General features: G+C 44.6%; 1 protein-coding gene across 1 annotated transcript in view; it reads left to right on the forward strand.

Moving 5' to 3' along the window:
• Window positions 1-15,942, forward strand: part of LOC115473918 (septin-4-like) — a 134,340-nt gene that overhangs the window by 102,989 nt on the left and 15,409 nt on the right. The window contains exons 10-11 of the mRNA XM_030209123.1: window positions 2,453-2,618; window positions 13,748-13,832. Coding sequence (XP_030064983.1) covers window positions 2,453-2,618; window positions 13,748-13,832 — 251 coding nt within the window. The remainder of the gene's footprint in view (window positions 1-2,452; window positions 2,619-13,747; window positions 13,833-15,942) is intronic.

Here is a 15,942-nt window from a genome sequence, read left to right on the forward strand (position 1 = left end):
GGAACACAGCCATGGCTGACAGCCCCCGTGGCCATGACAGTACCCTTCCCAAAAAGCTCCTCCTCCTCCTGGATCCAAGTTTGGATTTGTGGGAAAACAAGAGATGGAACCTTCTTAGGAGCAGTGGAGCATGAACGTGGGTCACAGTTTCCCAGGAGTTCTCCTCAGGTCTGTATCCCTTCCAAGCAATGAAGTACTGGAGTTTTCCCTGTACCCTCCGAGAATCCAAGATGCCCTGGACTTCATACTTCACATCGGGGTCAACCTCAATGGGAACTGGTGCTGGAGGTGCCCTACCTCTCCATCTTAGCACAAGGGGTTTCAGGAGGGACTCATGAAATGTGTCATGAATACGCGGAGTAGCAGGTAGCTTCAGTTGGTATGAGACTGGGCCACCCTGACAGATGACAGGTAAAGGCCCAGTGAATCATGGAGATTTCGGATAGGTAGCCAGACTAAATCCCCAGGAGAGAGAGAAGGGGCCAGGTGCTGTTTATGGTTTGCCTGCTTCTTGTACCTCTCAGTTGTCTGCTTTAAGAGTTCCCGTGTGCCTTTCCAGAGATTAGCTAGTGACTGAATCACTGCCTCTGCAGATGGAGTTGTGTCATCCGAATACGATTTGGAATGGGGAGGTACCAGTGGACTTGTTGACATGGTCGTTATAACAGTATTCAGCCTATGTCACTAGCTGTGAACAGATGCTATGCTGGGTGGAGACGTAACTGCGCAAAAAAGACTTTAGGACTTTGTTAATCCTCTCTATCTGCCCGTTAGTCTGAGGATGATAGCCCTAGGAGAAGTCCAGTTGGATCTGTAAGTTCTTACAGAGGCTGCACCAGAATCTGGGTGTGAACTGGGCTCCATGACCTGAGACAATGGTTTCTGGCAACCCGTGTAACTGAAAGATTTCTTTGAAGAAGTACCGAGCTAAAGCAGGTGCTGATGGTAAAACTGGGAATCTTTTCAACCACTAATAGTTGAGGATGTAAGATCAATGCTGTTGAAAATGCTCCCGAGCCAACTGCTCCCTGGATCAATGCCCAAAACACCTACTCAAATCCATCCCTAAAGAAGCAGTAAACTGGTTACTCAATAAACTCAATAAGCTGTTAAAAACTGGCTCTCTTCCTCCTGACATGGGCAAAATTGATCTTACTCCACTATGGAAGGGATCTGGGCTAGACGTAATATCGCCTGCAAGCCAGTGGCAAGCATACCCCTTTTTACTATAGTATTAGAAACCTACATTAGTAAACATCTCTCTTTATATCTGGAAACATTTTCTATTTTACACTGGTCACAATTTGGCTTCAAATTGTCACATAGTACGGAAACATTGCTGCTAGCTCTAACTACATATGTCAAACAACATCTATGCAAAGGTGACCAAGTAATTCTTCTCCAATTCGATATATCAGCGGCATTCGATGTGGTTGACTACACATTGCTACTCGAACGTCTGGATCAGATAGGAATAACAGAGACTGTGTTCAACTGGTTCAGTGAATTCCTTTGAAATCAAAGTTGTTCTGTCAAAACAACCAACTTTCCAACTTCTGGTCTCTTAACTGCGGGGCTCCACAGGGATCTCCCCTTTCACCTATCCTGTTTAATTTATTTATGTCATCCTTGGCCTCAATACACCTGGGACTTAATGAACTACTATTATCTTATGCGGTTGACAACCTGCTTCTCTTACCAGTGGCAGCATCAAACATAGATCCAACTCAGTCTGAGGTGAATGGTATGACCTAGGCCCTGACCAATAAACTGAAATTGAATGCACAAAAAACAAGGTCCTGTGGTTCCAGAATCAGGGAGTTGATGTCCCATCATCAATATCCTTGACCAATGGTCAAATCATTATAGTCGAATCTGAAACCAGAGTACTAGAGGTCTTGCTTGATTCTTTACTCACCTTTGCTTCCAATATTAACCAGTTATGGAAGAAAACACTATTCAAAATGAGACAGCTACGTCTAGTCAGATCACTGCAGGGGGCAGCAACACTGCAGTTAAACTTTGTGCAAGCTGGGGGAAGGGTGAGAAGAAAGGAGGGGGGCCATAAGGGGAATCATGGCAGCTTAGGAGATTTTTAAAGTTATATGGGTGCCAACCTGATATTTAGTGCCGGCATCTGCAACACCAAGTAGCTTTTGAGCTGTCTTAAATTAGGCCGCTTAGCGATGAGGGTGCTGGAACAGAATATTTTCCTGTACCTGCATAACCCCAGGCTCTTCCTTAACACTACCCCCAGTACAACTCCTGATCTGCCCACTTTTTTTTGTGAGCGGCCAGAGACCGATATTCAACAGCACTGCCCGATTTATTGCCTCTGAATATCAGGGGTAGAGTAGCCCCAGGGGATTTAAGCAGGAAGGAGCCTCTTCTGTCCACTTAAATTGCCTGAATATCGGGCTCAATATGATTACTCTTTCTTCTTACCTTGCAGTGGAGAATGCACTTCACTGTGACTTTGCCAAGCTGCGAAACATGCTGATTCAGACCCACATGCAAGACCTGAAGGACATGACGCAGGAGGTGCATTATGAAAATTATCGGGCCTGCTGCATCCAGAGCATGACACGTGTGGGAGCCAAAGATCGCAGCAGCCGCAGGTAATGTACCATTCTATCTTCTATCACTGTGGTCTCTGCTAGCAGGATTTAATTTTTTATTTAAATTCAGGTGTTAGCACAATGTTTATAACAAAATGCCCTCCCGCGGGAGGTGGTGGAGATGAAAACGGTAACGGAATTCAAGCATGCGTGGGACAGGCATAAAGGAATCCTGTGCAGAAGGAATGGATCCACAGAAGCTTAACTGAAATTGGGAGGCAGGGGGAAGAGGGGTTGGTGGTTGAGAGGCTAGGATGGGGGAGGGCAGACTTTTTATACGGGGTCTGTGCCGGAGCCGGTGATGGGAGGAGGGACTGGTGGTTGGGAGATGGGAAATACTGCTGCACAGATTTATACGGCTGTGCCCTGGAAAAGACAGGTACAAATCAGGGTAAGGTATACACATATGAGTTTATCGTGGGCAGACTAGATGGACCGTGCAGGTCTTTTTCTGCCGTCATCTACTATGTTACTATGTTACTATGTAAAAATAATGGAAATAAAAGCAAAACAAAACAATAATAATTACGTATAACACCAGGAAATACCACAGTTAATCCAGCACTTTTTATTTTATTGTCTCTTTTATGAGGAACTCTCTGCCTAGTTCTCTTAGATCTGAAACTTCCTTCTGACAAATTAAGATAGATCTCAAAATCCATTTTTTAAAGTTAGCCTTTGAACATAAGAACATAAGTGTTGTCATACTGGGGCAGACCGAAGATCCATCAAGCCCAGTATCCTGTTTCCAGCAGTGGTCAATCCAGGTTACAAGTACCTGGCAAGATCCCAAGACAGTAAAATAGATTTTATGCTGCTTATCCTAGAAATAATCAGTGGATTTTCCCCAAGTTCAACTTAATAATGGCTCATTAATTTTTCTTTAGGAAGTTATCCAAACGTTTTTTAAACCCTGCTAAGCTAACTGCTCTTACCACATTCTGTGGCAATGAAATCCAGAGTTTAATTATACATTGAGTGATGAAATATTTTCCCTAATTTGTTTTAAATTTACTTAATAGCTTCATTGCATGCCACCTAGTCCTAGTATTTATGGTAAGGGCTACTCCAAAGTGATGCTTAGCTTGTGTCCTCTTTCCCCCTACCTTGAGTATCCTTGCGTGAGAGACTTATTATTGCAGGTGGTTGTTTTGGTTGACTGATTACCTGTCCTTTAATACTATGCCATTCTTTTCGTAACTGAGCTGTATGCTTATTTTATTGTACTGTACTCCACCTTAATTTGCTTTAGTGATTTAATTAAATGAAATAGGGAAAAAATAAGGTGACGGGAATAACATTATTAAGGAAAAACAGAGCTAACTGCCCAAAATCCACTATCTAAAATGAATTCATCCCCTTACCCCACATTACACTATGCCATCTGATTTCTTATCCAACAGAAATTTCTCCAAATGCTGAGGGCCCTAAAAGACTAGATTGCTACCCTTATAGGAAACTAGTAAAAAAAGGCCCATTTCGAAACGCTATGAAACGGGCGCTAGCAAGGTAATTTCCCACCCATCCTCCCTTCCTTCCCTCCCGACTTCCATACCCCTCCCCCCTCACTCCCGAGTTCCATACCCCTCTCCCTCCCTCCCTTCCTTCCTTGCTGAGTTGCAGAACTCCCTCCCTCGCGAGTTGCAGACCCCCCTCCCTCCCAGTTCAAGGGCCCCACCCAAAGCACATCCACACACCCACCCCACCCACACACATGTCCCTCCCTCCCAGTTCAAGGGCCGTCAAGCCCCTCACCACTTTCCAGACTACCCCCTCCCTCACATTCAAAACCCCCCCTCCGCTTTAATGACCCCTGCACCCCCCTACCGCGACCCTTTGTACAACACCCTTCCCTCCGAAATACCTCCCCTGAAGCCGTCGCGTACCTCTGCTGAGCTGACGGATCAAGTTCTGTTCTTTCTCAGCTGCGGGGCATGGCTTCATGATTGAGCATCTGTTGAAGCCTCTTCACGTACCCGTTTTCGGACATAGACACCCATGGAGATAGGCGTTTGCGTTCGATTATGCCCCTCCACATATACTTACTTCAAAGCTAATATCAAATCCGATCATATTATGATCAGTGTTATCAAGCGGCCTCAGCACCATTACCTCCCGCACCAGATCATGTGCTCCCCTAAGGACTAGTCTAGAATTTTTCCTTCTCTCGTCGGCTCCTGTACCAGCTGCTCCATAAAGCTCTCCTTGATTTCATCAAGGAATTTTACCTCCCTAGCATGCCCCAATGTTACATTTACCCAGTCAATATCGGGGTAATTGAAATCACCCATTATTATTGTGTTGCCCAGTTTGTTTGCATCCCTAATTTCCTTTAACATTTCTGCATCCGTCTGTTCATCCTGGCCAGGCAGACGGTAGTACACTCCTATCACTATCCTTTTCCCCTTTACACATGAAATTTCAATCCACAGGGATTCCAAGATGTGTTTTGGTTCTTGCAGAATTTTCAATCTTTTTGATTGAAGGCCCTCCTTAACATACAATGCTACCCCTCCACCAATTCGATCTACCCTATCACTATGATATAATTTGTACCCTGGTATGACAGTGACCTCCTTTCACCAGGTCTCAGAAATGCCTATTATATCTAATTTTTCATTTAGTGCAATATATTCTAACTCGCCAATCTCATTTCTTAGGCTTCTGGCATTCGCATATAAACATTTCAAACTCTGTTTGTTATTCCTCATTTTGCTCAGTACTTGACAGTGTTAATTTGCAATCTTTTGTCTGATTTTTATTTAAGGACACCTGATCTACTACGGTCTCTTTTGCAACCTCACTATCAGGATACCCTATCTTCCCTGTTTTGGTGATATCTTTGAAAGATACCTTAACCCGAACCATGCGCTTTTGAACGACTGTCGGCCTTCCCCCCATTTCTAGTTTAAAAGCTACTCTATCTCCTTTTTAAATGCCGATGCCAGCAGCCTGGCCTCACCCTGGTTAAGGTGGAGCCCTTCCTTTCGGAATAGACTCCCCCTTCCCCAGAATGTTGTCTAGTTCCTAACAAATCTAAAACTCTCCTCCCTGCACCATCATCTCATCCACGCATTGAGACTCCAGAGCTCTGCCTGTCTCTTGGGCCCTGCACGTGGAACGGGCAGCATTTCAGAAAATGCTACCCTAGAGGATCTGGATTTGAGCTTTCTACCTAAGAGCCTAAATTTGGCTTCCAGAACCTCTCTCCCACATTTTCCTATGTCATTGGTACCCACATGTACCAAGACAGCCGGCTCCTCCCCAGCACTATCTAAAATCCTATCTAGGTGACACGTGAGGTCCGTCACCTTCACACCAGGCAGGCAAGTCACCAGGCGATCCTCATGTCCACCAGCCACCCAGCTATCTATATGCCTAATGATCGAATCACCAACTACAACAGCTGTCCTAACCTTTCCCTCCCAGGCAGCACTTGGAGACATATCCTCGGTGCGAGAGGATAGTGCATCCCCTGGTGGGCAGGTCCTGGCTACAGGAGTACTTCCCACTTCACCAGGGTGATACTTTCCTTCTAGCAGACCTCCCTCCTCCAAGGTAGCACAGAGGCTACCAGGCTGGAGGTGGGACTTCTCTACAACATCCCTGTAGGTCTCCTCTATATACCTCTACGTCGCCCTCAGCTCCACCAAGTCTGCTACTCTAGCCTCAAGAGAACGGACACGTTCTCTAGCTAGGTGCTCTTTGCATCGGGCACAAACATATGACATCTCACCAACTGGGAGATAATCATACATGTGACACTCAATGCAAAAGACTGGATAGCACCCCTCTCACTGCTGGACTGCTGACTCCATCTTAGCGTTTTTGAGTTTTTCAATAATTTAAAACTTGCTACAGTATTAAGGATATTAGCCTAATAGAATAGTCTCTTTTAGTTTATATAGTATATTGTATGATTTATTTAGTGTTTCCTTCTTAGATGGTAATGAAATGTATTTAACACTCTGTAAGAGCACTCCTTGCTTGTTACCCTAATTACAATGACTGACTACAAATGAAGAGTGGTGGGCGGGTGTTGGGGAGGGTGAATGGGAAGAGTAAACTAGATCCTGCAGTGTCTGCTAGATTCTATCTGTTAATGCTGTGGTACAAAGTTTTTAAAACTAAGTGGAAAAGACTATGGAGATTAGTTGATAAAATTTGCTTTTTATATTTTTATTTTGCCTAACACTAACCTACAATTCCTCCTTTAAACCCCAATCTTTAAGTTCCCAAAGCACAAAGCAAAATAGCGTTCACTTACCAGAGAAATGTCCTCTTCTCTCGGAACTTCTCAGAAAGAGAACAAACTATGGTTGTTGTTCCTAATTACATCTTGCTCAGTTGTTGACAGTGTTATTTTGCAATCTTTTGCCTGATTTTTATTTAAGGACTGATCTACTATGGTCTCTTTTGCAAGCTCACTATTGGGATACCCTATCTTCCCTGCCTGTTTTGTTGATATCTTTGAAAGATACCTTGTTCTGAACCATGTGTTTTTGAATGACTTTCTGCTTTCTCCCAGGTTCTAGTTTAAAAACTGCTCTATCTCCTTTTTAAATGCCAGTGCCAGCAGCCTGGTCCCATCCTGGGTTAAGGTGGAGCTCATCCTTCCGCAATAGACTCCCCCTTCCCCAGAATGTTGCCCAGTTCCTTACATATCTAAAACCATCATCCCTGCACCATCAACATAAGAACATAAGAGTAGCCATGCTGGGTCAGACCAATAGTCCATGTAGCCCAGTATCCTGTTTTCCAAACAGTGGCTAAGCCAGGTCACAAGTACCTGGCAGAAACCCAAATTGTGGCAACCCTCCAAACTACAAATCCCAGGGCAAGCAGTTGCTTACCTTGTCTGCCTCAATAGCAGACTATGGACTTTTCCTCCAGAAATTTGTCCAAACCTTTTAAAACCCAGATACACTAACCGCTGTTACCACATCCTCTGGCAAAGTGTTCTAAAGCTTAACTATTCATTGAGTGAAAAAATATTTCCTCCTATTTGTTTTAAAAGTATTTCCATGTAACTTCCTCGAGTGTCCCTTAGTCTTTGCACTTTTGGAATGAGTAAAAAATCGATTTACTTCTACTCGTTCTACACCACTCAGGATTTTGTAGACCTCAATCATATCTTCCCTCATCCGTCTCTTTTCCAAGCTGAAGAGCCCTAACCTCTTTAGCCTTTCCTCATACGAGAGGAGTTCCATCCCTTTTATCATTTTGGTTGCTCTTTTTTGAACATTTTCTAATTCTGCTATATCTTTTTTAAGATATGGAGACCAGAACTGAACGTAATACTCAAGGTCCGGATGCACCATGGAGCAATACAAAGGCATTATAGTGTTTTTGGTTTTATTCACCATCCCTTTCCTAATAATTCCTAGCATCCTATTTACTTTTTTGGCCACCACCACACACTGAGCAGAAGATTTCAGCGTATTTTCTACAACAGCCAGATCTTTTTCTTGAACGCTGACCCCAAAGGTGGACCCTAGCATCAGGTAACTATGATTCGGATTATTCTTTCCAATCTGCATTACCTTGCATTTGTCCACATTAAATTTGATCTGCCATTTGGACACCCAGTCTTCCAATTTCCTAAGGTCTTCCTGCAATATTTCATATCCGCACGTGTTTTAACAACCTTGAATAGTTTTGTATCATCTCCAAATTTGATCATCTCACTCGTCTTTCCGGTTTCCATATCATTTATAAATATGTTAAATAGTACCAGTCCCGGTACAGATCCCTGCGACACTCCACTGTTCACCCTCCTCCATTGAGAGAAATGACCATTTAACCCTACCCTCTTTTTTCTGTCTAATAACAAATTCCTAATCCACAGCAGAACATTGGTTCCTTTTCCATGACTCTTTAATTTTCTCAGGAGTCTCTCATGAGGAATTTTATCAAAAGCTTTCTGAAAATCTAGATACACTACATCAACCAGCTCACCTTTATCCACATGGTTATTCACGCCTTCAAAGAAAAATAGAAAATTGGTGAGGCAAGACCTCCCTCAGCTGAAACCATGCTAACTCTGTCCCATTAAACCATGTTTGTTTACGTATTTTGTAATTTTACTCTTTATAATATTTTCCACTATTTTGCTCAGCACTGATGTCAGGCTTACCAGTCTATAATTTCCTGGATCATCCCTAGAATCCTTTTTAAAAATTGGCGTCACATTGGCCACCCTCCAATCTTCAGGTACTACGGACGATTTTAACGACAGGTTACATATTATTAACAGCAGATCAGCAATTTCATGCTTGAGTTCTTTCAGTGCCCTTGGATATATGCCATCAGGTCCAGGTGATTTGTCAATTTGGCTCAGTACATCTTTCAGGTTCACCAAGATTTCTTTCAGTTTCTCTGCATCATCACCCTTGAAAACCAAATCTGGTAAAGGCAGATCTCTTACATCTTCTTCCGTAAAGACAGAAGCAAAGAATTCATTCAGTTTCTCTGCTATGGCCTTATCTTCCTTGAGCATCCCTTTTGCTCCTTCATGATCTAACGGTCCCATGGATTCTCTCACAGGCTTTCTGCTTGTGATGTACCTGAAAAAGTTGTTACTTTGAGTTTTAGCCTCTGCGGCAAGTTTCTCTTCATATTACCTTTTAGCCTTCTTTATTAATGCTTTGCATCTGACTTGCCAGTGCTTATGCTGCTTCTTATTTTCTTCATTTGGGTCCTATTTCCATTCTTTGAAGGACAATCTTTTGGCCTCTTTTACTTCACCTTTTAACCATGCTGGCTGACGTTTTCTCTTCTTTCCACCTTTGCAAATAAGTGGAATGCATCTGGACTGGTCTTCCAAGAAGGTATTCTTTAATAATGTCCATGCCTGATTTAGCATCCTAACTTTTGCAGCTGATCTTTTTAGCTTCTTTTTAACCGTTTTCCTCATTTTATTATAGTCGCCCTTTTGAAAATTAAATGCAGCTATAGTAGATTTCCTTTGTGGGTTCATCTCAGATAGTAGCTCAAACTTGATCATGTAATGATCACTGTTTCCCGGGGGACCCAACACTGCCACCTCTCGCACTATGCTCTGCACACCACCATCACCTCATCCACACATTGAGACTCTGGAACTCTGCCTCTCTCTTGGGCCCTGCGCGTAGAATGGGCAGCATTTCAGAAAATGATACCCTAGAAGATCTGGATTTGAGCTTTCTACCTAAGAGCCTAAATTTGGCTTCCAGAACCTCTCTCCCACATTTTCCTATGTCATTGGTACCCACATGTACCAAGACAGCCAGCTCCTCCCCAGCACTATCTAAAATCCTATATAGGTGATGCATCAATCTGCCACCTTTGCACCAAGCAGGCAAGTGTCCAGGTGACCCTCACATCCACCAGCCACCCAGCTATCTACATGCGTAATAATCGAATACCAACTGCAACAGCCATCCTAACCCTTCCCTCCTGGGCAGTAGCTGCTGGAGACACATCCTCAGTGCGAGAGGATATTGCATCTCTTGGTGTCCTGGTCCTGGCTACAGGAGTACTTCCAGCTGCACCAGGGTGATGCTTTCTTTTTAGAAGACCTCCCTCCTCCAAGGCAGCACAGGTTCTGCCATATTGGAGGTGAGACTTCTCTACAATGTTCCTGTAGGGCTCAGGGCTCCTCTATGTACCTTTCTGTCTCCCTCAGCTCCTCCAAGTCTGCTACTCTAGCCTCAAGAGAATGGACTAGTTCTCTGAGAGCTAGGAGCTCTTTGCATCGAGCATACACATATGACCTCTCACCAACTGGAAGATAATTATACATGTGACACTCAATGCAAAAGACTGGATAGCATCCCTCTCGCTGCTGGACTACTGTATGCATTATACAGTTGCTTAATTAAAACTTCTTAAGGTACTAGGGATATCAGATGAATATAAAGAGCCTTAAGATTGGTGTAATTTGTAATTTATTTAGTGTTTGCCCCTCACTTGCCTATCTGCAGGCTGGGACCCCTTGCCACTGAGAAGTGTCAACTCCTATTTCCACCCCTTACAAGGAAGAGCTTTTCTTCCCCCACTGCAGGCACAGCTGTAAGCTGACAGACTTAAGCCTTGCCCTGCACTCTATGATCCTCTTCTGCCTTTCTGTAACCCTGGAGGGCTAAGCTTCCTCTCTTTTACAAAACTAAAAGCCTATAAATTACCATTCTCTCATTCCTGGGAAAGCAACAGCTAATTAGCCCAGCCGGAAGCCTGAGTACAGCCCTCTAGGCTTCAAAGCATATAGCCTTCTGGGATTTGTAGTCAAACTGCCTTTTAAAGGGACCAAACTTAAATATACCTGAACTTGAACAAAGAACATTCCATGGGGTTTTTTTTTTCACTTTTCTGGCTGCATGCATAGTATCCCCCAGGCTGCATACCACAGGGTATGGAATGTGAGGGGAAGATCCTTCAGAACCAGGGGAGAGTAAAAACTGGCATCCAACCCAGTGGCGTAGCCAGACAGCCAATTTTGGGTGGGCCTGAGCCCAAAGTGGGTGGGCACAAAATTTTTTTCTCTGCCCTGCCCCCTTCCTCCCCCTATTCTCCATCTCTCCCCAGCACCTCCCAACTCAAAATAGAAACAGAAACACTTTAGCTCATGAGGATCCCCAAGCACTATTAGATGAAGATTTCCTCTGAAGACGGCCAGAAATCCATTTTACCAAGCTTGGCAGGCAGCAGCAGCAACTCCTCAAGGATGTTGCTGCCGCCTGCTAAGCTAAGTAGAAGGAAGTTTTGGCTGCCGTCAGAGGAGGTCTTCAGCTTATGGGGCTTAGGGATCCCCTCCAGCCACAGCAAAGGTCAAGACTGGTGTTTGACATGCTAGGGCCCAGGGCAGAAAATAAAGAAGGTTTACCCCTCCCCAATTCCCTCTTCTCCCTTTCTCCCCTCCAATCTCCCCACCTGCCATTGCAATCACACCAACAGACCCTCACCAAATACAGAACAAGTGACCACAAATTAGAAATAAAAATATTAGACAAAAAATTGAACTGGGAACCTTGGCATATACTGCAGGTTCTAGGTCAGTTTGCACCTAGGACAATTACCACCTAACCAATTCCCACTGCTCCAGGGAGGACAATTCCCACCCTTAACAATCATGAAACATCACAGTCTTAAATTTATCTCCTTCCCTGTTTGGGGGAGGGGGTAATGCCCCCCCCCCACACTCAAATATTACCTTTAACACGCCACACCAAAAAAATTAAAATAAGCCAAAATCCAAATTAACACAGAGCTTAAAATGTTATATATAAAAACTTACACAAAATATTACCAACATGTCCACAACACGCAACAACACTCCTCATAAAAAAATATGATGCATAAGAACCCCCCCCCCCCTCACCCCCCAACAAAACATCAACACAAAAAAACAAAACAAAACTACATGCCGGTAAGAACTAGCCAGGGGGGAACAGACCTAGGAGGGAATTGTCCACTTTGGGTAAACGTCCTAGGAGGGAACTGTCCAGGCATGAATTGGTGAGTGGCAACTAGCCGGATACCATACTGCAACAGTGGAGAAATAAAAATAGAAATATATGTCTTTTTCTACTGAGCACAATAAAGTGACATGAGCTATGCACATTTCTCAAGCTATCATATTTCAGTTAAGATTCAAAATAAAATGCCTTTTCTACCTTTGTTGTCTGGTCATTTTCTTTTTCCATCATGTTGATCCAGTTTCTCTTTTGAACTTTCCTATCGTTCTGCTATTTCTCCTTCAAGCAGCTGCTGTCCATTTGTCTTTTTCTCCTCTCTTGTTCCATTCCCTCACTACACTTGCCTCTAACATATTAAGCTTTCCATTTTAGCTCTTTCCTCTCTTTTTTTACTTTTCTGCTCTCTGTCCACCCAAATTTTATCCTATCTAACCCTTTACTTTTCAGATACCTGTCAAATTCCTTTTCACCCACTAGTTCTCCTATTCCCCATCTCTCTACTTCCCCAGCCATCCATTCCCTTCCATCTTCAATCTATTCCCCCTTACAATATTTCTTTCCCCTTTAATCACCATCCTCCTTGCGTTCATTTTTGGCCTCTCCCACATGGTTCCACATTTCCCAATGTCACTCTCCCTCCACCCTTCTAGCCCAGCATCTGCTCCCTCTCTTCTCCCCACCCTTCACCCCCTCCCAGCATCTTCCTGTCACTCCCTCTTTCCTTTTGCCCCCTCTCCCGTGATCCAGTATGGCCAGGATCTCCCCCATTCCTTCCCTCATGCCCATCACCCCCTCTCTGTGACCTGTCCCTCCCCATGGCAAGGATCTCCCCCCCATTCCTTCCCTCATACCCAGCACCCCCTCTCTGTGATCTGCCCCTCCCTGTGGCCAGAATTCTAACCCCCCCCCCCCCCCCCCGCACCATGCCCTCTCTCTGTCCAGTCTCTCCCTGTGTGTAGAATCCTCTCTCACTCCTTTCTTCAAGTCTAACATTCCTTCTCTATAAGCTTTTTCTTCCCCCCCCCCCCCCCCACCCAATCTAGCATCTCCTCTTTATTTCTTCACCCTCCGATGTCTTTATTCCCCAACTCTGGTGCCCTTACACGATCTAGGTCATATTTTCAAGCCATTCACCCCTCCCCATTTCCCCCTCTCTCCCTTCAGCTCTCTTATCTTCCGTTCACTGCAGCAGCTCCTTTCCAATGCAACATTGCTGGACCTTCATTAGTGCTTGCGTCCAGATGACACGAAGATCCGTGGGGAGATGGCATCCATTCCTCATACTGCAGCGTGGGACCAGCCGCATGCCCGCTAACAGCTTTGCAGCGTCCCAACTCCGAGTCCCGCCCCTTACAATACAAACTTCCTGTTTCTCTGTGTCGGAAACAGGACGTTTGTATCTTAAGGGGCGGGACTTGGAGTCGGAACGCTGCGCAGAGCTGTTAGCGGGTAAGTGGCTGGTCCCGTGCTGCAGATCTGCGGATGCTGCCGATTCGTCGCTGCTGAAGCTACAAAAACGGAGGAGGGAGGCTGGTTTTCCACTCTGGGTGGGCCTGGGATGAAAATGGATGGGCCCAGGCCCACCCGTGGCTATGCCCCTGATCCAACCTGAATACCTCCTTCCCTGGGGGCTGACATTCAGTACTAATCACTTTTTATTTTCATTTCTTACAGCAAGCTATCACGACAGAGTGTGACAGAGCTTTCATTGCTACCTCTAGCTGACACGGAAAAGCTCATCCGAGAGAAAGATGAAGAGGTAAGGAAAAGTCTGTAAAACCATCAACATTAGATGACTTACTCTACAGTATGTCCTCTACTACCACTGAATGTTGGCTACCTTGTGAGATATCTTGTTTGAACATTAACTCTCTCATTCTATTACGTCAGCACCTAAAGATACGCTTTGTATGTGTGCTCAGGCCATAGATTTCTAGCACTTGCACGTGTAAATGTTTCAGAGTTGTGTGTCAGTGCTACATGGACACAGTGTGGTATTCTATAATCTTAACAAGCAATTTGCACAGTGTGCAAATGCAGGTGGGGCATTCACATGGGTGGGGCAAGGGCATTTCCCACAATTATGCACACATGTAATAGAATAGTGTCATTTACACGCCAAGTGCAGCATTTAGGCACATGCATAGATATGGCATAAGGGGGCACACCTAAAAATTGGTGCATAGATGGTAACATGTTAGTATTATATAATGGAATCTGGGCGCCCAGATGTCGTTATACAATTAACACTTAGGGGCGCTATTTGCACACTTTATAGAATTGCCCCATGATATGAGTGCCCCAGGTACCCTGTAGGTGCAGTTACTTGTCCCCTTACTCAACCTTACTTTTGATCCTTCTGGTAGTCCTCTAGTGCTATTTCTACCCCTCATACTCAAACCACAGTTTCTCCCCTTCCTTATCCATCTATTCTCTCCTCTCCCCTCCCCTCGTGGGCAATCATTCCCCATTTCATCCCCAGCCCAATGATCCTTGATCTTTCAGGCTCATCTTTACGCCCCTCCAATGTTCTTTGTGCACCTACTTCCTGATGGTCTTCTTTGAGATTCCATGATCCTACTCCTGTAAACTCTCAAGGCTCCCTCCTTTCTTTCTGTCTCAGAAATCTTCAGATCGCCCCAGCCTCATTCCAATTCCCCAGTGGTCCAAAAGCCCCTTCACTAGTATCATGAGACAGGGACTGACCTGCCTAAAGGGGGAAGGGGTCAGGGGGCAACTGCCTGAATTAATGGCATTTGTTCTGGAAGGAGGACAGTCACCAGTGGAGGAGAATATGGGGATTTCTCCTGAAGAACTCAGAACTTCAGTTCATTTAAAAAAAACTTTTTATGTATCAACATTTAAACAATCACAACCAAGCAAAAATGCTTGCACAGAAAAGTAAAACTTCCAACATAATAACAGGAAGGAAAAACCTGTAATATAAATAAAGAAAATAATTAGCATTGGAAGTTAAACTCGAGTCCACTTCAATGGATCCAAGACTACAGATAGTGGAGATAAAAATGGATCCAAGACTGCAGGTAGTGGAGATAAACTACATTTAAGGAAAAGAAAATATTAAGACAAATGCACCTGACATGATGACAGGATTCTCAATAATACAAAATAGAGCTAAGAGTCACGAAAGTATCAACTAAACCCCCATGACATGTTTGTTGCAAGGAATGTCATGAGATGAGAAGGTTCAGAAAATACATATTTAACAGGCTGGTACCTAACTACACATTTACAGGGAGAACGTAAATAAAAAGTAGCACCAATCTGGAGTACACCTGGTTTCAGCAATAAAAATTGCCAACGTCGCTTCTGAGTATCTCTTGAAACATCACATGAAACTTTAAAATGTTTTTCAAGAATAAAGAAAAGACATTCTCATCAACCAATTCTTATCTGGTGCCAACGTTACAGTAGTGACCAATGTTGATGCAGCTGCAAAGTCTGTATCTAAGACTCCAAAACAGCAGAAACATCCAAAGACATAGGCGCTGACTCCGTGGGTGCTGTGGGTGCTCGAGCACCCTCAATATTGTCACCCGCTGGAAGTCGGAAGTTCCCTTCCCAGCCAGCCCGACCTGCCTGGTGCCCGCCCTCTTCTCCCCCAACAGTCCTCTGCTCTCGCGTTCCTGCGTGTTGCCCAGCCCAGAATTTTAAAAGTCTTCTTACCTCGGGGTCCCGGCGGCAGCAGTGAAAAGCGAGCAGTCTCGACGCTTCAGCCTTCCCTTCTCTCTCAGCTCTGGTCCCTCCCTTGCAGAAACAGGAAATGAGAGCGAGACCAGAGCTGAGAGAGAAGGGAAGGCTGAAGCGCTGAGCCTGCTCGCCTTTCACTGCTGCCGCCGGGACCCTGA

Source organism: Microcaecilia unicolor, chromosome 7 (assembly GCF_901765095.1).
Source record: "Microcaecilia unicolor chromosome 7, aMicUni1.1, whole genome shotgun sequence".
NCBI lineage: Eukaryota > Metazoa > Chordata > Amphibia > Gymnophiona > Siphonopidae > Microcaecilia > Microcaecilia unicolor.